General features: G+C 37.1%; 1 protein-coding gene across 2 annotated transcripts in view; it reads right to left on the minus strand.

Annotated features, from left to right (window-relative positions):
• Positions 1–26,189, minus strand: part of ME1 (malic enzyme 1) — a 191,225-nt gene that overhangs the window by 56,171 nt on the left and 108,865 nt on the right. For both annotated transcript variants that reach the window (XM_074922748.1, XM_074922740.1), the window contains one exon: positions 25,712–25,815. In XM_074922748.1, coding sequence (XP_074778849.1) covers positions 25,712–25,815 — 104 coding nt within the window. The remainder of the gene's footprint in view (positions 1–25,711; positions 25,816–26,189) is intronic.

Raw genomic sequence — 26,189 nt, forward strand, 5'->3', positions numbered from 1 at the left:
GAGTGAGATACAGACCCAAAGGCCACCCCAACTTCCAATTTCTCTTTTGACTCTTTTCCAAGAACACCATCTACATGGGCTCTAAGATGTTTTTCTGCAATGTATCTTAAGCATTTGAACTTTTTTCCCTTCCACTCTACTTGCATTCTTAAGATCATTCAGATAATTAAACTATATGACTAAATCTCTGCTCTCCATTACATACAATCTAAATGTCATGGTAAGACAGGTCTAGGGGAAACAAAAGAAAATTGAGACGAAGAAAGAGAAAGCACCATTTATCCCTCCACTGAGCCCTGTAGGAAGTAATGCTTAGGCACAATGTTATTAAATATTTGTAACAACAAAAATATGAGGAAAAAAAATCATTACTAAGAAAGTTTACACATGACACGAAGATTGAGGCCGTCATAAATTATGAAACAGTACTATCTTTTAAGCTGGATAAAGACAGAAATATATTTATTTCGATATGGCCAAATGTAAATTTATAAAGAAAGGACCAAAAGTGAATAACTCTATTCTGGAAAGATATATTTCAAAGAAAGGTATAGGTAATGGACACATACCATTGCTCAGCAAATATCAAAGCCAAAAAGGTTAACAGAAATAAGGGCTGTACTGATAAGAGACTATCAAATAATGATGGAGTAATCTCACCTTTATATTTGGCATATTATAACCAGTGCTATAGTCCTCTGACTACTTCTGATGTCTATGTCTACAATTCAAGAATTAAGTATCAACTGACTCTAGTCAAATTCCCCATTTTTTGCAGAAAGTCAAACTAGTTTACAAAAATGTTTTCCGGTTTTACAAACTTCCAGTACACTGAACATGTCTAGAATAATGCTTAAATAACGCACAATTCCAAACATTCAGTTATGGCAACACACTTAGTGCTCTGCAAGATAGCTGAAAGGACTTCCAAAAGGTAGGTTTTGAACATCAATCTGAAGGAAGCAAAAAAAAAGTTTGTGCTGCAGATGTTAACAGGGGAAGGCATTCCTCATTAAAGATGAAAAAAAATTCCTCCTAAGGAAAAAAATGAAAAAAACCTCAACCAACAATGTGGTGGGTAAAGCAGAGATGAGATAGGGGTAGCAATAAACCTTTCATGGTGCAGAACCATGAAAGAACAAAAACTATTTTGGTGTAGTAAAGCAATGCACAGCCTGTGAGGACACTGTCTAACAAGAAGTGTGAACAACACGCAGGAGAGGAAGGAGAGTTTGGCAGCAGACTAAGGACTGCCTGGAAGGAAACCAGATATGTATCACGAAGGCCAGAAATTACTGTAATCCACAAAGGAGATTATCCAAGATTATAAATGTTTTGAAATCTTTTCTAATAAAAGATAAGCATAGAGAAGAACTATGCCCAGGGAAAGACATGAGATTCATCTTACGCATCCTAGTGAGATTGAGAGCACTGTAACTTCCCTTGCAGAAGCTGGATGGGTTCCAAGCAGCATTGCTAGTGCAATTTAATTTTTCAGCTCAGTGCCATTCAGTAGAAATTAAACAGCAACAAAAATAGGGAACATTACCAGAGCACATCACACAGAAGGTACCCCAAACCAGAAAACATTATTAAAAGAAATGTAAGTATGTGTTCAGCCACACTCTTTAGTTCCTGGGAATGGTGACTTGCTGTTCCTCAGACAGCATCCTTCCTTCTTTCTGTGCTTCCCTGAGCAGTTATATAAAACAGTGAGAATCCAGATTACAGCTTCCATACCATGCCTTATCGTAAGAGGATCATGGATTGTCTGAAGATAGATGCACCAGGCACTTTTGGGTCATGCCAGAAGACTACCATTCTGTATTAATAAAAGCTTTGCCAATCAGCTCTGCAAGTGAAACAGCAACCCAAGTTAATAAATCTACATTTAATCTGCAGGTTGGCACTAGCAAGCTAAAGTAAATCATTATCTTTCAGAAGAAAACAGAAATTAATACAAGTTCAAAAGAGCTGCAAGGGCTCTACGTAGTTGCTTTTAAGAAAAATTCTCCTAGACTCGTGACAGTTGGTCTAAAACCTGAGCACTTCTCATTCAAATATAAAGCATTTTGCATCTCAGCACACATGGTGTTCTGACCAATCACACCAACATTACAAAACCGGGTTGCAACCATTTGGTTGCTCTCTGATTTCACATGTGATGGATGACTCTGTTTTTTCTGGACCAGGAAAGGAGGAGCTCACAAGGGAAAAAAAACCCACATTCTTAGACCAGTGATCACAGAAAATTAGGTCAGAAGTATATCACAAGTTTTCAAACAAAACTTTGCACTGATGGGATTCAGTATTACATGTTTAAAGATAAGAAAGGAAACAAACTGGAGAGAATACTTTTCCAAAGTACTCAAGTAATTAACTCTTTTGAAAATATTAGCCAGAATTTAAGGGAAACTCACACTTTATTACTACCAACTATACAAATTTTTTCTACAGCTTTACTAATGTGGTTTATATACGTCACAATGTTCAAAGGTCTACACAAAGAGTAAGCCTTCAAAGACTAACAAAATCCCTTTTCATGGCTCTTTGATACCACAAAACTTGCCACCACTATTAATATTTAAATTAAGTCAAGACTTCACGTATTAACTTCAAAAATCACTCCTGATTGTACTTGTATTTGGGAAAAATTGGAGGAATGTTTATAAACTTTGCCATAGAAGTGGAATACTCAAGCTCAATAAAATGGTATATTTATAGGAGTAATGTTTTTTCCAGAAGTCATCATAAAGAAATAATAGTCACTCTTGCTTTCATTGCAGAAACAGGAGCTTTCTGAAATCCCTAGAGAGAAAGGGAAAGTATGAAGATTGTATTTTACCCTGAAAAACTGGCAATGCTTTCAGCTGACCTAAACTGGATGTATTAATGCAGCCTGTGCTATGGCTATGGTTGTGTTTTATCATCATGAATTTAGCTTTCTTAAAAATTGCCTTTGAAGCAAGTTCAAAATTTTTGGTCCAAACTGTCTCACTGGTAAACTTATATTCAGATATTTATTAATAATGACTGGAAAAAAGGTTAATTGGAGACAAAATTAAGGTCCCAGAAGTGTTTTAACTCTATTTTAACATTTTAAACAGGTGGTCAGAAGTTTTAGATGGCTCCTCCTCATAGTCTCCTCCAATATTCAAGATCCTGGTGATTATATCAGTGATCTCAAAAGACTAAGGTATAAAATTATAGCTCTTATAATTGGGGACTAGGTGAGAAAAGAAAGTGGCTGCATACTCCTCAGAACTGTTTATAATCCTCCACTAAGCCCAATGCTATCTATCCTTTTCACAGTATTATTTAGGCCTCCCTCAGGGAACCTCAGATGTGTACCAAATGGTCTCCCAAGTTCTGGCACAGAGTGAGGTAAGAAATCAATTTAATCATGTTATTCTGGATTTTAGAGGCAGCAAACTAATAAGATGCAGTTTTTACCTGATTTTATTTCAGGTCATTTAGAAACTAATGATTCATGCACACTAGGATGCCTGGATGCTACTGTAGTATATAAACTTTGCAGAGTATGCGTGCACTTCAAATTAGCTGTCTCAGATACCACCTTCAGTGTACTAAGAAAGTAGGATGTACCAGACAGTTAAAAAGAATATTTTAAAATGTTCTTTCTAAATTCTATTTCTATCTATATTATTTGCCTTTTTGCACATAACTCACTTATTTCTTGGATTTCTGCAAAGTAATCCAGCAAAAAAGCTTTTCAGTGGACATGGTAAATTGGTTTTTCAGAGATGGGCTGCTGGAACTCTTACTGGATTCAACCACTGCTGAAGATGCACAGTCTTTCTGAAACTCGATCCAGGCCACACTTTTTTGGAAGGATTGGGGGAAATCATGAAGGAAAGAAATTTATACCAATTCCAGATTCTCTTATTTTTGTGTTCAAAGTAAAAACCTTTCTGTTAGTTGTAATTACTGGTGAATTCTATTACTAATCAAAGTTATTAACCCACATGTATTCCAATGACTTTAGAGAACTGGATTGTTTTAATAGGTACATTCAGCATATCTTGACTAAAAAAGTACATCTCACTCACTTCCGTAAGTTTAAGTCCCCTGTTCATCATTTATTGATTAGAGATCCATCTGCCTTTTAAGATTAGTTAATAATCCTTCTTCTTACTAGCCAACAATCTGATTTCTTGTTCTTTGTTGTCCTGGTCAGTATTAAAATGTTCACATCCATAGTTAGAATTGCTTGGTCTACTTGAGTACTCATTATGTGAGTGCATTGCATGCATAACAGCATAGCACCTCCTGAGATTGGTCTTACTGGAGCAGTTTAAGAACGCCAGTTGACAAAACTTACCCTTCTTTACCATTACTCATTCACAAAACTATAGAGTGGGATTCCCAGACTCCTAAGACCACCTTGCATCCCAAAGAACAAATCACAGAACAAATTAAAGAATTTTGTTTGCATAGATGAATCATTCTGTCACCTCAAGCCAGCCAGAAACTTAACTTCTGGAGTAAGGAAAAGATATTTAATAGGTTCTGCAGATAAGAATTGTGGATGTGGGAAAAATATGGCAAAATATTCCACTCCTGTTCAATGTCTACACCATATAATTGAGCCCATAATAAAGAAAATCAAAGTAAAAGTTGGTTTTTTCTGTAGTGCCTTCTTGAGAATAAACAAGTTCAGCTTGAGCTTCCTTAGCATGGCAATAATTATTATTACACAGCATAAAGCAGAACACCTGAATTGTCTGTGTACTTCCTATGACTGAGTTTTCTGAAAGAGGTCTGATAACATCTTCATGATATTAAATTACGTACGCTAAAAAAGTTATCAAAGGTTAATTACGCTTATTCTATAATATTTTATCTATTTCTTTCAACTACCTTTCTGAAAGCTATTTTCCCTGTCACTCACCTAATTTACATAATCTTTTTAAAGGCTACCAACCCGTTACCTGTTGGGATGACAGCAAACACAGAACATCCACAAAAGCACTGTATGATCTAACACCTTAACGGGTGCCTGTAAATGAGTGAACCTGCTCACCCTACTCCATCTTCAGCAGTAACACTGGATAATTCTCAAGATACTTATTTTTGCAGAAATGTGGGGAGGAAGTAAGTGGAAGATGCTAAAAAAATTTTGATCTGGACCCCCTTAATGAAGAGTTACTGATCATTTTTTTCTTACGCAAAACAGCTTAGGGCTTGACATCTATATTTCTCCTTGGCCCCTAAGTCTCCAAATTCCATATCTTTGTGAGTTAAAGACAGAGCTAAAACTTAGTTTGATTAATTGCTGGTAGACTTTTGTAGCCAAAAAATATAAAAGGGGTCAGAGTGATTATATCATGAGATTTGTTCACACTGGCAAGATCATCTGTACTTTAAAATAAAAAATGTAAATAGGGAGTAAATAGCAAATGTCTCACTGCCAGTAAACAAAACCTTCAGAACCATGTATCATATTCAGTAATATATGCTCAAGCAATACAAAAGGTAATGAAGAGACCATTGCTTCTACTTCAAGAAGTACTACTCCTTCTACTTATGAAAAAGGCTGACTAAAACATAAGAATGGTACAAGAGAGAGTGTTATACTTTGAAACTGCCTATTTGTTTACAATTGCAATGTTCCTTTTCATAGATTAAAAGGAAAGCTCATATAAGAGAAAATGGTTGGGAATATCAGACTGTCCATCTATCCTACCATTAAAGTACCTTTTATTTTCATAATTTATTTTTGTGCTCTGTAATAATCAGCAAAAATTATGATTTATGTGACATATTAATGAAAATGATAAATTGCAAAATGTATTTTTCACAAGCTTTGGGAAAGGTGCCATCTGACCCTAACCATTTAGTGAAAGGACGACCACCAAACACGAAGACTGCAGTTGGTAAGGGATAACACCACTACTGAACATCCTCCTTCAGGATTCTGGAGGAAACTCCTCTAGAATTCAGGAAAATTTCTTCTTACACAGAAATCCAGCCAATTTCTTTTTGTTTTCATTCGTCTCAGGGCTCTGACAGGCAATGATAAACTGAACTCAGCTGAAAATTAGGATCAGATGGTGAACCAAGATTAGTTCTGTAATCTTCTCACAACTTGACAGTGCTAGCAGAAGAAAGTCTCCCCTCATTCTACATCTCTCCCCTATATGATTTAGGAGACTAGATCATCTGGACCAAGCCATTAGCTACTGTAATCAGGGGGGTTTTTTGTTGAATTTATTTAGTTTCTCATCCAAAGACATTGACACTGGGACAGATTTTTGGTCAGGAAACACATATCCATTACACTGCTTCCCTCCCCCCACTTCCCTCAAAAAGGCCAGGAGATATGTACAGTAACTATAGTTGTCTGCAAAGTCTCTTCCCTAGAGATGGGAATAATGAGCTCTTGGAAATGTTTAAAGTCTACTAAATAAGAAAAGCATCTAGCAATGATCTGGTAAAACAGTTTTAATGCCATGAGATTCCACTCAGTATCTCCAGTACTATTATTTTTAACCGAAAAACTAGGACTACTGCCAATTTTATCAAACAAGAATTCCAGAAGTATAAATTTATACATATATACACACATGTATCTTTTATAATGTCTACATTTCCTGGCATTCAGTGTAGACAGTTAGTGCTTCAAATCTTGACAAAATTCAGCCAAATAATCAAGTCTCCACCCATCTCCAAATATTTAAAGTATAGATGTGTCCAAAATATTTTAGTTTTCTTTCCCTTTGAGCTATTGAGTGGCACATTAAGATTTTGCAGATTCATCAATATTATATCATTCATGGGATAACAACTCAGAAGAGTGAGAAGAGACTGTCTCTAGGGATTCTTCCATGAAGTTCCTTGTTGGGAACACGGACAATGCTGTGAAAGTAGTCACAACATTTACGTAAAGTGAAGAGAACTCAGCTTATGAGCTACTGTGTAGCATAAAGACTAACAGTCCCCACACAAAGAAAACCTACAAATAACAGCTCTGGATGTCCATTTGTCAACTTCCAGATGTTGTTTCTTATCCTTCAATCATCAACAGAGGCTAGAAGCGTCACAAAAGCTAGCATGCACTAGTCGAACATGCCCAGAGTTGGGCTCTTAAGTGTAGCACTCAGCAGCTAAAATTTTTCAAAGCTTGGCTCAAGTCTACAGCAAAAATTCCAGAAGACTTCTTAAGTCATGAGCAATAATGCCATGACCTGAGCTCCAATGGAATCTCCTCTCTGTGAGGAATAGTGACACTGTGGCTTTCACGCTATCCTACAAAAATCCCCTCATTAGCTCTCAGCTTTCATCTCTAGTCCAAGAAAATCTTTACTGCTCTTTTCGTAGTTTCAAAGTACTTTGAAGAACTTCTTAATTGATCAAAGTGGTTTTTAGATGCTGGAATCTCATCTTTTTCCAGATATTCTTGCAGTGTTTGTTAGATATACAAATTTGAACATCTATCGAGTAAGTGTTGCTGTTAGGGACAGCCTTATCTTTGTGACAAGAGACAGACAACTTACTCTTGTAGAAGTACAGGCTATACCCTAACCAGGACTATCTGGACAACAGCTGATGTCTGAAAAAACAACAATTTTTCAAACTGTAACACTACAAACAAACTAGAGAATTCATGTTTACATTAGCACTGAGGCCAACTCCCCACCATACTACAGCATACAAAGTGAAAAATACATACTTCTCTCAAAGCTAAAACTCAAAGAAAGTAGAAAAGTTCCAAATAGAAAGGGCCTACAATGATCACCTAGTCCAACTGACCACCTCAGGGCTGACCAAAAGACAAGGCATATTATTAAGTGTATCGCCCAAAAGCCTCTTAAACACTGACATTCTATTTTTCTCTTTGGTCCGAGGGACCGCTAGGAAAAAGGAGCATGTTAGTGCAGAAGTAAGGCTGCACAAAGTCCAATGTTTAGCTGGATCCTTTTAAACACATTAGGTTTTCATGTCATTACTTGACTAGAGCAGACCTAACTGGGAGAGATCTAGCAAGCTCTGAAAAAGGAGGGCTGCATCCTAGACATTAAGACCAGATGGTTGTGACATGGAAAACAGGCGAGATCTGTCACTGGGAAGGAGCAGCTACAAATACAAAAAGAGGAAAAAAGGCATGTGGAGCAAACCTGACTTTCTTAAATATATTCACATCGATTTACAGTACAACTCACTGATAATGACCATATGCTTTTAACTATAATTTTATGTTGCAGCATCAATGTCCAAGTAATACTATATATTTACTATATAAATTGCTCCTCAGGTTTTCACTTTTTAGTTTTGTTTAGTAGTAGGGTATGTGACTACAAATATTTTAAAACTAAGTATGTCAGATTTGGAATTTTACCAGCAAAATTAAAAGTAGTGTAGGAGCAGTCCTTGGGACAGTAGGATATGTGGCAAAAGTCCTAAGTCAGTATTCACCACACAATCTTTTTTTTGATATTTTGCAAAGTTTAAATCATAAACAGATGTTTGTGGAAAGAAATCCTGTCTCCTCTTTCTTACATACAATGTATTAATCACTCTAAAATAAGACTATAAAGATAAGATCTTGCCGAGTCCTCAGTACTTAGCAAGGTTACTAAATACTTTATTTACATCCTATTTGGGACAAAGCTTAAGGAGCAAAATTTGAGATGCTTCAGTGATCTATAAAAACAGTTATAAGAACTATTTAAGTATTTATACTCGAGGCTGACAAAAAGAACTGATTCCCCACCATGTTGGATGGTGGCAGAAGACAGAATCTCTGCCTTCAAGGGCTACAAAGAAAAGAAACCATCCTGTGTCCTTCCTGGGACTGAATATACAAGCAAATTAGTTTGAGAAAGAATGAACACAATTTAATTACGTTATGGCATTCCTTTCTTATTTTAATTGGGGACAGGGCGGGACCTGTGCTGTGCTATGACAGAGCCAGCCAAGGAACCAAGGCTGTGGGACAAACCACAGCCACCAAGAGCATGACAGAGACAGCAGAAGTTAGAAGATCCTGTAATGAAGTAATTAAATAACAAAAACGATACTTTTAGAAAAACCTCCGATTCAGAATCACGAATCAACAGCCCAGAAGGATATGAAGGAGGGAACAGCTGTGACATAGAAGGATTAGATATAGGTAAGAACAAAAATGGGTAAAAACACAGGTAGGGTTAGGATTGAACAAACCTCACCAGAGAGAAGCAGGCAATAAAGGAGGAAGCAGAGTTGGAATTTACAAAGTCCATCAGGAAGAAAAGGCAACAGGCTGAGATATCACTGGTAGGAGGCAGCTATAGGAGGTAAGCAAAAACAGAAATATAAACAGACAAAAAATGTGGAATGAGTGAGTCAGTGAAAAGTTGCAGACTGTTACTACATGCAAGCAAGCATTTCAGAACCCTTAAGTATGATTTCCACACCAGCTTAAAGCTCAAGCACTGCTCAAGACTGTGAAGCTGCACAATATTTTGCTTTAACCAGCTGCAGTAGATGGTCTGCTGCAGACAGCATGAGGGTTCATTTTCTCATTTACCAGTGAGGTAGGGATGCTGTGATGTTAAGAATGTCCAAGCCACATCACACCAGACAAGGTTACTGTCTTTAACAGCTTCTACATCCACCCCACCCCCCAGGAAGGAAAAATTCAAGCAGACCACAAATAATTGTGCCATGACATTCAAAACCTAACTAAGGTCTACACCATATTAGGGGAAAAAATATGCAATTGGTCATTCTGCCATCAGTGCTGGATCAGGAATGCTTAAACCCACAAAATCTGGCAATTTTTTTTTTTTTTTTTTTGATGCCATCACTATTCTCAATCCCCAGCATTGCTGTGATAGAAGCTGCAGTCCTTTAGTGGTGGTGTAGTTTGTTCACTCACAATGGTTGCAACAGTCAGGGATCTCAGCTACCATTTAACAGCACAAAAAGTATAACCCACCAGTGGTCCTCTCACACATCACAAGAAGAACAAAGCATAGAGAAAGGAAACACCTAATTTTGCCCAGCCAAGGACCATCTCCTCTGGTACTATCACATCCTTCTTTTGAGGATAAAACAGTCATGCCTGCATTAGAGACTCCAAGTAGCACCTCTGAGCAGCACAATGCTGGACTTAATTACCTAATAGCTAAATGGGAATAAAGAAACACAAACATTAAGCTTATTATAAATGAAGGAACAGTTTCCTATAAATGTGTTATTTAAACAAAGTCTTCAACCACAGACACAATCAGCATCCAAGCATCAGGTGATGTAAATGACAAGTGTCCCTAGTACAGGTGGTAGTTATGACTGCTATAAACTGAATGACATTTCACAATGATAAAAGCAATCTAAACCAGGTCTATTTTTGTAGCATCAGCACTGCTCAAAACTTCAAAATTAATTCATAGCACTGTCTTACTTCATAACTGACAAATGGGTAACATGCTAGCACTTGTTTTCTACCTCCTACTTCTCCCAAAAGTCAGTCCCTTTTACATTTGTAACTATATATATTAAAAAAGCCTAAAACTAAGACCATTTTCTTTTTTTGTTAACATAGTTACAATACAAATGGAATTGCTTTTCATTCCAGCCATTCTTATCCAAAGGAAATATTTACCAATATTTGTAAATTTGATTCTAAGCAAACCTCATTTATATATGCTGTAATATTGCTAGTCTTCATGTACAATCATCATCAAGTCAGCTTCTCTGGGCCTATGTTAAAAGCATCTATACATCCATATTTGACTTCTGAAGTTGAACACAGGAGTGGAATTTAATGCCTTCTCTAAAACCCCCACTTTTTTCTTTGGGAATAAGCACAAGATAGCCTTGGCTATTTCTCTTAGAACAATTCAACAGCTCCAAAGTCACTTCTGTAACCCCAGAGAAAACATGCAGTGGAAAACACCTAAAGCCTGTGCTAATTAAACTTAATTATTCTTTATTTTTCATTTTTAAGTTTTATCTTATAGAACTAGGCATTTGTTTAAATCTCTTCAAATTTTTGTTATATATTTAGCACCTTCCTTAGTTTATATCAGTGCAGTTAAATTACATACCCGGAACCCCACTAAAACGCTTATATGCAAACAATGGTTTCAATCCCATCAATACTAAGGCACAGCACATTATGTAAAAACCCCAGCCCCAGAAGCAATATCACTATGTTTATCAGCCAAAAAAAGTAACTAAGGTGGATTTTCCCTTTTTTTTTTTTTTTTTTTTTGCAGTCACAGCAGGATTTCTAACAAAGCAAGAAGGCAAAGTGACAAAAATGAGATAACATTCAAAAACTTCTATAGTACAGTGTGGCAGTACTTACTGAAGCTGAAACTAGTTTAGTGGATTCCTTTGGAGCGCAGGCTATGTTCTTTGTCAAGAATCTGTTTAGTCCCATGTTCTGTAAAGTCGTCATTTGACATTGCCTCTGCTCCTTAAGCTAAACCTGCTGCCAAGAAGTCTCAACTGAGAAAACACTATAGCCCCAGTAACCTTTTCAACTGCTTAAGTGCATATTAACTCCTTGTTCTCAACCATCTGACCTCCTGCCCCCAAACAGAGAGTAGAAAAACCTGTTTTAGCACCTAATTCTAAAACATGTTGTGTAGACCCTTGAGGCCCAGGAAATACAGCCATTTCCTTGTCTTCTGCTCTGAACTTCTCTCTATAACATGCTTTTGAAACAACAGCTGCAATTACAAACTCCTAAGCAGAACGATGCTACAACACATCCTGTGGAAGAAGAGGTTTTCCACCAATGCTGAGTATTTCCAGAAAGCACTTTGAGTTCAGTGAGGGCATATGGGGATTGACTCCAAGAAAAGTATGACAAGATTTTCTTACGAAATCACTGTAAAAGGAATATTGTTGAGTATAATTTCAGGAGAAAGTATAGCAATTTCTTTCCGGGGGGGGGGGGGGGGGGAGAAAAAAAAGGTAGTCCCTTGGAAGTCTACATAAACACGAAAATAGGGTTTGCTCAAGACCTGGGCAAACTCAAAGTGATTCTTTGCAAAACCTCTTTTATAGGTTTTATAGAGGTTTAAGCAAACCTCTTTTATATATGCTGTAATGTTGCTAGTCTTCATATACAAAATTTAGTGTGTTCCCATAATATTTAATATATATTTTAAAATAAACCAAGAAATGTTACACTATGTTTTGATATTGATCAAACCTACCTTTCAAAAATTTCCAATTTATTAAAGTTTGTGTTTAATATTAAGGAAAATTAATAATTTTAATACAGATTATTAATAATTCTTAACATGTGTTATAAAATATAATAATTAATAATTATTAATATATGATATTGAATTCTATTTAGCCCTACAAAAACCCTGTGATACTTATTAAACACAAAAATTTCATTCAGACCCAACTTGGCCCCAAGTGTAAATCAAAGACCTTAAGAATGCACTGTTCACTGCAGCCCTGTGTTTGAATTCTACTAACAGTCCAATCTAGATCTCTTAATTTGTTTGTCAGCCCCTCTGCTGAAAAGGCAGCTCTTATTTAAAAAGCATGTATCCCACACTCCCAGCAAATTAACAATAACAACAGCAAAGGCATGTAGCACGCCACTTCCCACCTCCATCCCAGTTTTCCCTCCTGTGCCAAAGACCAGCACCAAAGTATACCTGCCTACAGAGCTCAAACAACAAGGCATCTGGGACAAGAGCAAAGTGGTGCCAGTTCTTACATCCAGAGACCAACACACAGGAGCTGCCTGCTCAGACGGTGGTGTCTGCTAATGCAATCGAACAGCACAGCTGTGAGTAACTTGATTAATTCAGGTAGAAAGCTTATTGAAAATACACAGAGGATGCTATAAACCATGATCCCCTCATTGTTTATTTTCGATTTTGGCAAATAAGTCACTCAAATGTCTTTAGGATACGGGTCCACAGCATTTGAAAGTGGTGCTCCTACTAGGTGGGGATACTTTGCAACTGACATCAAGATCGTATCCAATATTCCTCATATATAATATTTCAAAAATGGCCACCATGCGACAACCAGCATATGCTGGCATTTTAGCTAAGTGCAACAGATGAGCAGCTGGTTCCCATTTTGAAATCTGATTTAGAAAATATACCAAACCAGCTGCATTCAGTTCCCTTAACCTGAAAATACTGTTCTTTAAAAATATTTTCCATATATAATTTACAGATTCTATACTTTTCTGGCAAAGAAAAGAAAATAAATCCTAACACTGTGTAGTCTGGCTTAAACTGAAAAATCACTTTTTTTTCTACAAATTTAGAATCATTAACAAATTTAATCAAGCACTTCTTTGTAACTGTTACGACATTCTTAAATCAGCTGGTATAAATGTGAAGGATCAATTATTTAACTAGCTTTTTTTCCACTATAAATTCAGTAGAACCTTAGCAATCCCACAGCTGAAGAAATGTAGTATTCCAGAAGTTAAACACATGCTCTGATCATCATCAATTTTTCAGAAGAAAAGACTAATCAAACCCTTTTTAATAAAAACTCAATACTGTAAAAAGATCTCTAAATGTCTGGACTATTATGCCTGGCCACAGAAATGGACTCCATAGGTTTTCAGATGACTCCAGGGCTGACAAATGCAAAACTAACAAGGCAGGCTTTCTTTTCTGCATCTACTGAAAGAAGGTTAAAAAAACCCTAATCCATTCATTTTAATGGTGCAGGACCAAAGCAAGTGGACTTAAATATTATTGCTAAATTTGAGGATTCTCATAGTTCGTCAAAGCATGTGAGATACGAGATTACTGTGAGAATTGTAGTATTTCAGAGACTTGCACCACAAGTGTTTTCTAGCCTTAAGTATAGAACCACAAACCCAGATGACATCTAGGCAAAAAATAAACTGGTTAAACATTTTCAAAGCTTGTACAGAACCTAAAATTAGTACGAGGTAAGTTTAGTTATATGTGGCACCTCATGGCTTATTAAGAGAGTACTATTTTTTGGCTGCATTTTTCTCAATATGCTTTCAGATTTGCAGACTTTTCATTAATAACTATTATTACAACATTTCAGTTTATCTAACATACACAAATAAGCTTGCCTCTATTCATATGTTTTGTAAAAGGAAAAATAACCCCTGTGCGTGTTTTCTAGATCAGAGCTCTATCTTGAGCAAGAGCAATGATTCCAAATATTTGTTCCATTAAGGTCTTTAAAAAAATGGAAACAAACAAAAAAAGAGAATAAATTTACATTTAGTAATATAAATTAATTACAAAGCAAGCATAATAAGATTAATTTTATAGTATCATTTAACTATTTGCAGAAATAATAAATTCTATGATTCTACAAAGCAGGCTTACCTTTTTCTAGCAGTATTTAACTCCATTTTTATTAAAATCTGTGTAGTTCATTTTCAGCAATCCCTGCCAGCAATCTCTTTCCAGTAGCCATTTAGGCTTCCTACTGACCAGCAAGTAGATGAATGATTAACTTTGACGGTAAAATCCTCCAAATTCTAAAATAAAGTTAGCCAATTAAGTGATACTTCTCTAGCTGTTTCCAAAGCATAATGTTTGAAACAGATAACTGTCTGGTTTTGTACTAAGCTAAATCCCATTTATAGGAGAAGAAATATCAAAGTAACACTGTGCTGGAGATAAAACAGTAAAGAATTACCTTCTGCAAGAGCCAATGCAGGGAGAGCAGTAGGAATTCTTCCTCCTAATTATTAGCAAGATCTAAAGGAGTAAGGGATTAGGAGAAAAGGATCTTTCAATCACTGAAACTCCCAACTATTTTTCAAAATGGGATTCTTTTTTCTCTCACATACACCCTTAGCTATAGAAAGATGACCAGATAACAGTTATCTGCTTCTGGGTACACAATCAGCATCCTTTAGAACTCCAGAAATCCAGTTATTCAAATAAACTCAATTATAAAATCACAAAGAACTTCTGTAATTTTCTAACTAAACAAACACATTAGCAAAGCAGATTACATGATTTATTCAGACATTGTTAGCACCGGCACCACTGTGGGCGTCAATGAAGTGTCAGTTAACTGCACTTACATATGGTAGCGGGTCTGAAGTGTCGTATTGCATTTTTCAGCCATTTCCAGGCTAATATTTTTTACAGCAGTGTATAAACACTAGTGATTGTTAATGCAGAAATAAGATGTATATCTGAAATTTCCAAAAAGCATCAAAAATTCTGCAGATACCAAATACTGTATCCTTACTTCTAGAGTAAATAAAAATACAGTGAATCAGTAGAATAAATAAATTGCACAATCTTGCAATTTGAAGCAGCTCTCAGTATGCCTTATTGGCAAGAAACCAGTATAGAGAGTGCAGGATTAGAAAGAGAGGCACTTCTAAGTATCTAAAATAAGTCAAATGCAAAATCTGCATGCAACCTCTAATTTTAATTAAACTACATCCATATGAGAAGTTGGTCAGGAATAGCTGTATAGGTGGAAAGCTACCCCACAGGATATTTAGAGTCCTCCTCTATCTGCTATATTCTTCCTGTGCAACACTAGGAAGGTCACTCAGAGAGAGTGTGTGAAAGTCTTCAAGCCACAAAGATACAGACATTGGGGCTTGATATAGATCTTCAAACACAGGGACATAGTGCCATCCGAAACACTCCAGGGTATCCACAACACCACACAGAGCTGGCAGGTATGATTGAGGACATGTAGGACAAGTAAGGTACCTGTACCAGCAACTGGAGGACTGATAGGGTATAACACTGGACCCTCATGTTTAGCAACAGGATTGTGCCCAAGACAACACATAAATCCAATTTTGTCATATAATGCTCTAGTTCCTATGTGTAAAAGTGGAAAAACTTTACTCTGCAACAGCTTTAAGGACTATAAAGACGCCAGACTGATGGAGAATGCAATAATAGACACCAGGTATGTTTATTACACTGAAAAGACACAGAAGAAGTCTGTAAGTAGGATGGTTTTGACATAAAAGATACTTAATTTAAGGTATTCTACTTACTGATAATGTGTACAACTCTAGAACTGAATTCTGATATGCTTTCTGATCCTAGTGCCAAAGCCCTGGCTGACAGTTCATATCACCAGGTTTGCATGGCTGAAAGACTAACGTGGCCATAATCTCAGATTACTCTTAAATACTTGCATTTTACAAGTCAGCATTTAAATCCACAGTTAAGCACCAAAAAAAGAAGTATCCTGATTTTCAGAAGTGCCGTATGTCCACACTTCAGTAGGCTATATTGCTGTGTAAGGACATACAGATTACTATTGCAGATTCTATGATGGACCAGGAAGCCACTGAAGTTTCCATCGTAATTTCCTGGGAAGACTGTACAAAAACTTGTTTGTGAGCCTTTGATCCTAGCAGGTACTCTTTCTTACAACAATCAAAAGAAGCAGAGATGATTCTGGGAATACTATGGTTTGTCTAATCTGGGAGTATAGCTGTTTGTCTAATGTCACTATCGATTTTTAATACGGTGTTGACAATGCTTAGAAGAAGAAATTTGATACTCAGGTATGAAGAGATCTAAAATAATTTACTTCAGTTCTAGGATAACCACTGAAGTTCCATGGCAATGTATCTATTCTCTCATGTTAGATTTTGTTAAAAAAGCGTACAACTATGGTGAAAAACAGTATAAAAATACAGTTATACAACAAATTTCAAGTATCTGACAGACCAAACAATGAGCCATGAGGATAAAGTAACAAATGCATCTTAGATTGAAATAAATATTTGAGCATATAGGATATGTAGTCAGAAACAAGTGATACACAAACACCACAGTAGCGTCCGAAATCTAAAAGCATACCGTATGAAAAACATGAGATGTTGATACTATCATTTGTTTTCGTGAGCCTCAGGACAGAAATGCGTGAGGGAAAGGCCTGTGCTGAGTTGGGGGCTGCCCAAGCTGTGGAGACAGAGTAAGTTCCCCTCAGGGTCACCTCCTGGTGTAGACACTACCATGGAATGAAATTCCTCAGGAACATCTTGATGCTCAAGGACATTTCCCCCTGCCCCAGTTCTGTATAACTGGGATGCAAGATGTTAGTAAAAGAGGTCCTTGTCTCCAGTTAGAGCTCCCTATCCCATGCCAAAAGGTTTAAAAAATAGTGGACAACATATTGATACCAAAACATTTACTGTGTTACAATATTTTTCCTCCCCATTTTGTACCATCTGAATCTTTTAGGTTCACTCACTGATGTTGTCCACCGTTAATGACAACAGCAGGACATGACTGTATTTATTTCATCAGCACAGAAGCAGGTTTACTCAGTAAATCAGCAAAGGAACGGAGAAGGTATCATGGACTCTCTACTGGGAACAAAATAAGTGAGAATGAGTCTGGCAGAGCCTGTGCTGGGCTGTTACTTTGCCAGGTGCGAGTGATAAGGGATCATTTAAAAATAACTAAGAACAAGGTATTTTCTATTCTCTGTGTAAATTCTAAACAAAGAAATAGAAAGTAGGTAATAGCCCAGATTATATAAAAAAAATATTTTCAAACTTACGCCTGCTGATTTATGGTTTTCCAGCATTTCTGTTCAGAATTAGGGCCAAACGAACAGAGGCTCTAAAGATGCAATTCCTTTAATCTGCCACTCACCACTAATAACTTCCCTCTACTACACTTATATACTTGATTCAAATTGTCTATCAGGTGTATGAATTATTACATTTTAGCTTAGTTCAGTCAATTTAACAAAGTGATGTGTTAATAACTGAAAATAATAATTCTGGTTTGCTGCTAAATCAGCCAGTAGCAAAAGAAGTTAGTAGTATACAAATGATAAATATATTGGGTCAGTGGTATTTAGTAATGGCTTATTATCTGTAGACTACTGGGCACCAACGATGTTTACAATCCACAGCAGACATAAAACAAGGGAATTATTCTTATGATACACTACACAATTGCATTGCTCCAGACAACAAATGACACTTGGGTGGTGATGGTGGTTTTTAGATCCCACCAAACTCGTGGACAGGCATTTACACATTCTGGATCTGGTCAGATCGCATGCCCTCCTGAGCAGTGGATCAGCTGTGCTTAACCAAAATGTAGTGGCCCCATCAGTCCCCGCTTCTGCAGCAATGACTTCACCATATCCCCTATACCCTCTTAAACATTTTGTGTTCTATAGTCTACATTTTATCAGATAAATGCTGTTTCCTTTAAAAGGAAAACTGACCTAGACCCTGACATAAGTGTTTTGTATTACAGAAACTGCACTGCCTGGAACACTTTTCTGTCATGAAGCACAATGGAGAAAAATATCTTCAGTCTCAGAAGCCTGGGCAGGATTGCAACATTCAAGTTTCCTTCTTACCCCTGTGATACTTACTCTGTGACATAATAAGCAAATTTAACTCTAAAAGTTGTACTCAAGCAGGAGATCAGGAAATTCAGACTACCAGCTGTTTGATTTCTGTCATCTACCCAGTGTGGTCAACAAGCCATATGTTAAAACTTCCCGTAACTGGCACAAATGCCTCAGAGGTTACAGGGAAAGGAGAGATCCAAGTCTTTCCTGAGTGGGAGATGACCACGGCCTTCACCTGGTCCAGGTTCTCTCATGCAGGGCAGGACTGGTTTGGGCAGGGTAGGATATCTCGGTCAGTCCAGGAGGACACCATTGACTCTGGTCGCAGCAGTTATCTGCTGCCTTCTACCCTCCTGCAGCAGGGCTTTACTTTACCAGCAAATCTCAGGCTACCAACATCCAGCTGCTGCCGCGATTTGAGAGATGGGACACAGCTTGATGCAAGCAGAGAGTCAGAGAGTTTATTGCAGAAAACACTCATTTATGTAAAAAAATCAGAAGAAATCAGAAGATGCGTGTTTTACATTGATTGGTTGCTATGCTTCAACATTCTTATCAGTGCTCATTGATTGGCAGCCAATTAAACTCTAGCAACTGGACTTTTTACAACTAAGCTGTTTTGCAGAGACTCTAAGTTTTCTTTCCCTCGAGCACCGCATGACTCACAAGGGCAGTAACTCTTCCCCGTATCAGCACTTCTCTATTCCCCTTATCAGGCTTCCCAAGGTTTATGGCCTACAAGTTCCAGCACGTCCCTTTCTAACAACAGTGAAGCAGTGCTTGCCGTCCTGTCTGATTCTTTCAAGTCCAGTCCCACATGCTGCTGTTGGCACCCTGCAGCCCCAGCCTGTGAGGCGTAGCTGAGGAACCCACAGACACAGGCTGATCTGCAGCCATGGATCAGGAATCTCAGGTGGGAGCAGGTGTAGTTTGGGTGGGATACTCTGAGTAAAGCACAGCAGTGTCATTGTGTTATAGGGTAAAGTGAGGGATGAAGCACTGAGATACCAAATCCCATTAGCCTGATCAACAGTGAATTAAAGTTTTCCTGAGGGGTGGAATCTAGGTAGAAGTAATTCTTGACTTTTAATGGGAGAGAGACAGAGCCAGGATAAGAGAGACAGGCATCTTACTGCATTCTGATGTGAACTGCAGCCAAAAATTTGATATTTTACTTTACTAGAGTTTCCAAGGGAAAAAAATAAATTAAGATTCTGATGACCTGGAAAACTACTATACTTCTGTAACAACAATATAAACCTTGTTAAAATACTACACTTGCACAAATTATTCAAATAAATCAACATTCACTCCATTTACAATACAGCTGCACCAGCTAACTTCTGTTGAGAATCCTGCCCACCATTTGCTGGAGCTATAAAAGAGGAAGAAAAGTAACCGAGATTACCCAGGCCTTTTCCATTTGAAAAATCCCTTCTTAAAATAGTTTGGAGAAGAAAAGCCTGAGAACAGCATGTTCTTCACTTGTTGGGTTTAGAATGACTGCAGCAAGTCTGGGACATAGCTGAGCATTATTAGAACATGGATACATCCAATTCTGAGCTCTAAGTTTTGGTACAAGAGGCATACTAAAAATACTAAAAACATTCCCCCACTCTCTTTATCTTATACCACAAAACCAAAACAACAGCCTTCTCCCTCAATACTGTGTTTGAGGATTTAATTACTTTTTGTTTTCTTTAAGGGATGAATGAGGTTTTATTTCTTCAAAGCTGCTCTGCTGATCTTCGAATTTCTCTAAGGTCTCACATTACAGACAATAATAGGACTCTTTCTACAAATAAACTTGATGTGATTAGGGTCTGTCTATCCTGCTATGATTTTGCTTCACAGACAGATCCACTTTTCCTTATGCCACTTACCGCATCTGAGAAGTTTGTAAAGCATGCATTCATAACATTTCCAGCAATCAGATGCTATTTAACCACCAAGTGAATCAGCAAGAAAGGGAAGAAGAGGAGTACAAGGCACCAAATAACAGAAAGAACGATTGTTTATCTATGTTCTTTCTTCTGTGATGTATTGTTTATAAGGATATTCATACTGGGATTGAATTAATTAACCTGCTCCCCCTTACCTAATGGCTTATATAGAACTAGATGCCTTCCACCCAGTCTTCTTACCTTCATCTCAGAGTCCCTTGGATTTAGCAACCAAAGGAACAGCAAACATGCACACAAACATCTCATCTCACAAAACATACTACAGCTAAATTACTTCTCTTTTTTTATCCCCTACATATGCAGGCAAGGACAATTCCAAGCAGGGCACTTCACTAAGCCCTACATCTTAGTAAAGGGTTCCGAATTCCTAGAGGTGGTATCACCTGTTGAGAATTTAAATGTTGCAAGTGATAACAGTTACAAATCATGATGGTTAATCACAACATTTGAAGATTTTCCTCAGGCAAACCATCACGGCTGCTTGAACTAGAATAAAAAATAAACCCTGCTTATCAAACTGTTTGAGCTTTCCTCTTCCACAAGACTCTCCACTATACAAAGCAAAATTCCCTGGTTTAAAACCACAATATTTTTGAGTTTGAGGGCCTATTTTTAATTGGCAAACAACCTCCTGAACGGTTCTACCCTGTCAGTAGAAAAACAAAGTTCACCTGGGAGTCCAGGTGAGCAAGGAAACTTGAGGCCTAGGACCAAGCAGTTTCAGGAAGAACACAAACCCATCAGTGTACTGGAAATGACCCTCAAATATAACCACAAGAAAGAACTGAGGGTAGGTTCAAAGAACAATTGTAACTAGTCAAGGTAGTGTATGGGCTTCTGCCTAAGGACCTACCTTTCTCCTATCCTGGTCCACAGTGATCTTCACTGGGAAGGCAATGTTCATTGAACAATGGAAAGAGCAGGTAGTCATAGACTTGAAAAATTGCCTCGAAGAGCCTAAGTCCCACTGAGGGACAAAACATCTAAACAGAAAGATCTTCATCAAGTCTGCCGTAGGAGGGAGTTGTTGCAGCAGGAATTCTATCTGCATGCTTTCTGACACCAGCTTTAACTTGAACAATATGGGAACACATAGGTATGACATGTCTTGGTCTTGCACCACCACAGAGCAAACGAGGACTGAGGCATCAATATTGTTGTACTCACAACCTGTGCTTGAACATACTGTCAGAACCATTGTGCAGTCCAACCATTTCCTTAATGATGCACAGCTATAAGAACCTTTTATGTTGACTTCTTGCCAGTATATTCTTTTTCCAAAAGTAAAGGCTGTTTGAATTAAATTATTCACAAATTGAATTATATTCTAATATAATCTACTGAAGACATCTATTAAAATATTTGTGTATTTTTATTTTGTAGGTATATTGCTTCTACAGTTGTTCTCAAAGTTAGATAAACCATACTTACCATAAAACACTGTTTTAAAGTAACACATGATTTGAAATGAAACCCTGCTACCATCTGTGAATAATGTAATCAGGCAAACGGGGAATAATGACTACATCATGGTAATTTAGGACAGAACATACTGAATTACAATTGTCAGCAGCTTGGTTTATAACTCTCAAACTTGAGAAAAGCACAGCATATAAAAAGAGTGGGGAAGGATTTAATTAAGATATGATTACAAAAGAGAACATAATGACATGTGATATTACTTTTCAAGGCTCCACCACTATTATTTGCATTTTGAAGTGAAACTGAAAAATCACCATCACACACACAGAGAAAGATAAGGGTTGCTTTTACACACCATAAATCCATGGGGTTTATTTTATGACAGAATAATAATTCCACCCAACTCTTTGGGATTACGGTAGGTGGGCAAGTGAATAACCTATGGGAATTATACCATATTCTCGTAGTTTTCTACAAGTTTCCTATTTGTTCACAGACCAGAGGTGCAAATCAGTATTGTCCCTTCCCCGTGTACAGTGCCTTCCATCGGGGATGGTCTGCAGCAGAAAGCAAGCTGGTAGGATGCTGTTCTTCCCTGCTCTGGCATTTTTTGAAGGGGTTCAAGGTGAAGTTATCTTTAGCAGATTTGTGAAAATGAAGTGTCCTTCAAAATAAGGAAAAAATTTCCAGACCCTTTAAATCCACTTTTTGCATCAGACAAGGAAATTCAAGTCCTATTTAAAAGATGCTTTTTTCCTGTCCCTTCATTTCTTGTTCCGTATCTCCATGCTACATATTTTCCTCTCAAGCATTTCCATCCCTTAACTGCTGTACATTAATACCTCCTGGCTATTGATATATTTCTCTTTGCATCATTGCAGGCAAGTAGGGAAGAAATAGGAATTGAAATAAAAAGATAAGAGTTATTTTCTCTGGTTACACAGGAAGCCTTGGTGGATCAACCCCAAGTCTTGTTTAGCAGTCCCTCCTCTCAGAATTTCCTCTGTAAACACAGATATTTAAGAACAACTTGTTATTTGGAAAAATTTACTTCTCTGTATAAAATGTTTATGAGCCACTTCTCCATAGGGCAGAAACTTAAAAAATGTTTTGAAATTCCAGTTTGATATATGTTCTTCAGTGAGGAAGATAACTGTCCATTTTTTCTCATGTTATAAAACATTCCTTCCATTTAGAATATTCCTGTTGCCCCAAATTACTGCACCAACACAAAAGCAAGAAATGCCTGTAATGTCCAGATAAATTATAGCACCTGCCCTCAGAGAGGGCAGCTGCTGGCACTGGTAATAAATAAATAAACAGATAAATGTATACATATGTAAATAAATAAAAGCTGTTCACTGCATTTATGTCAACAGAAATCTAGACACTTTCCATATGCTTCTGTCTTCCCACATGTGGGAAAAATCACATTGTATTAGTTCCAGTCTGCCATGATAGCACACTGGATACTGTACCAAAATCTTTTGGTAATGGATGGTTTAAGTTGTGGGGTTTTTTTTAAAATCCTGACTCTTTCATAAATAATTTTGTTTCATAAGAAGAAATTCTGGGTGGTGAATAGCAGAGGCTGAGAACAGGAAAGTATTGCATTTGATGAAACTATACCTTCATATGACATATTTCTTTATAAAGCATTTTCTTTATTATGCATCACAACATTTACTGTATAAAGGTGATGTTTCAACATGACACATTATAAATGATGCTGCATCAGCTTATAAAAATCTAATTTTCAAAATGTAACAATAAATTAAGATAATGTACACATCTAGGAAGATTCCTGGGAAGCCAATGAAAAGCCTGTACAAATTGCCCTGCCCTGTAGAGTTGCATACTCCTGCTTGTTTCCCAGGCAGTGCTGCTAAAATCTGGCTCTCATTTCTATTAGTATTTGGCTTCTCTGGAGAATTAGGAGGGTGAAAAGGATCTAAAATAGGTATTTAATATAGTTTTCCAACTTGAAATTATTTGTCATCACCTTAAAAGCCTGTCTTTAAATTTGGCTTATTAAAAATACATGACAGCCTAAGATGTTCATGGTTATGTATGTCTTGGAGATGAATGCTCCGTGGTACTGAAAACACAACAAAAGATTTCCCCACAACTTCTCCCATTCTCAGAATTGATTGGGCAATGCTAAATAAGGCAGCCTCCTCTGGAATACCATGGTGATAACTAACAATAAATACAACTAACCTAAAATGTAACAGACCAAATATACTTCTAAGATCAGCAAAGCATACTCCAGAAAGATAAGAAAAGTGAAAAGAGGAAAAACATAAGAGAATCTTTCACAACGAAAAGATAACTAGCATTTAATCAAAGTATACAATTACCTAACTCACCACAATGGCTGGCAAGGGAAAGTAATACACAGTTAAGCAAACCATGACCTGCATCTTTAACATTCAGACCCACCACACTAGAATCAGCCACAGGTGCGGAGTCTGCCAGCAGCATGCTAAACACAAATTTGAGTTTAGGAACATATGAAATTATTGAACAAATGGACTTGATTTTTACTTTAGTGACATCACTTTTCCCTTCACCTTAGCAAATGCGTATCATAATGAACACAGATGTGACACTACAGCCAAAAGAATTCACAAGTAAACCATGCAAAGTTTGAATTATAATTTGTAAGTACTCCACTTTAAGCATGAAATAAATTACACCATTGTAGACCACGACAGATTTAGCTGAGAATGAAGTGATCTTTCAGGAGGTCAAGCAAACACAAATTGCTCAAAATTGCTCAGAATTATAGTTTTAAAGATGTTTAAGTAAGAAGAGCATGTCAACCAGACCTTCAAACTTTATTGAGATAATCTTCGACTTGACTCTGACAATTTCCTTCACTATGAAGAACTGTGGCTGATTTTAAACAAAGGATGAGTTAGGGAATGCATTAAGTTAGGGATTCTCAAAACGTGGTCCACAGAGCAATTTCTAGTGCTCTGAACCGTCTATTAGGAAGGTGAAAAGGTGAAAATGTATTACTTTTGTCTGAAAGGGAATACTCAGAAGAGAGGTAGAGCCAAACCAGCAACTTCCATAGCAAGATTATGAACAAGGAAGTGGCAGGCAACTTGGGGTGATGGGAAGAGTATAGTAACACATGAGGAAATCGTTTCCATGCTTTAGGCATGGAAATCAAAACTACCAGCTTGCCCAAGTTTCTTTTGCACAGGAACCATGTGCATGTCCAGGTAAGGTCTCAACATGGAGTCAAAACACAGATGGGGCACAAGACAAGACTGAGGAGCTGGAAAGTATTTCCAGGTCCTACTCACTGCTCAGCCCCAGCTTTAGGATGCAGATGCAGAAAATACGTTCGGCTAAGAGTCCTGACACTTGGGTTATTTTAGGTATACACACTGAATGCAGAGCTAGAACTTGAAATATTTTAACAAACAAGGAAAACATGAGCAAAAGTGTTATTTGACATGTGAGATTTTATGCATCATGTTCTAATAAATTTAAGTACTTTCTGTACAGGAAAAAAAAGCAGCAAGAAAAAGAGCTGACTTGGTATAGGGCCATACCATGACATTTACAACGAAAACGTTGAAAGCTTAGTCTTGTTGCGTTTTGGTGGGGGCAGAGGCAGGGGTTGCCAAGTATGATAGCTTCTTTCAGGCTGCTGACATCTCACACATGAAATTACAGAGACAGAGAAAATCACGTAGGCATAGCACTAGGCATAGAAAATCATTAGGCAAATACTTAACAATCCAAATCTCAGAAAAAAGTTTGAAAAACGAGTTTACTCATCTCCAGATGAATTTTACCACTCATGCAGTGAACTCATAAAACTACAATATTAAAGGCAAGTAGTTCAAGCAGTTATAAACTTATACAATACTGTGCTCACAATAAAAATGATCAGAAACCTAATAATTCTGTCTTCCTTTCATAAGCTACTGACCTTTATTTCTCCCAAGATGAAGTTCACAGTGGAATTCACCAATGAATAGCACCGATATATCACATACCTTGAAGACACAGCTTCCATAAATTCATCAAGAAGATCATCGTAGGCTTGACCTCTGATTCTTTTGTGTCTCAGCCCAATATACAAAGGATCTTTCAGCAATGCCTGTTAAAAAAAATGTTTCAACTATTATATGAGCAAGTTACACTAGTACACTCTAAGTTAAAAAAAAGGGGACAACAATACAGTGTTTGAGGATTAACTCAAGCATATGAAGTACATATCCATTTATCCACCTCTATATAAAGACTGAAGAAACGCAACAAAGAGACTAAAGAAACACTCTTTTGTATCAAGGAAAAGGGACACCTAGTCTCAAAGGAAGTGTATTGTTTCCAAGTGAAAAAGCACAAGTTTATTCTGGGAAGTCAGGTTTCAAAAGTACCTTTTAAAACTTTAGTTAGTACTTTTCTCTTTTTCCTTTACATCCTGACAGTGCTCTGACATTCTAAAAAAGCCATTTTCTTTTATCATTATGT

Source organism: Athene noctua, chromosome 1 (genome assembly GCF_965140245.1).
Source record: "Athene noctua chromosome 1, bAthNoc1.hap1.1, whole genome shotgun sequence".
In the NCBI taxonomy this organism is placed as follows: domain Eukaryota; kingdom Metazoa; phylum Chordata; class Aves; order Strigiformes; family Strigidae; genus Athene; species Athene noctua.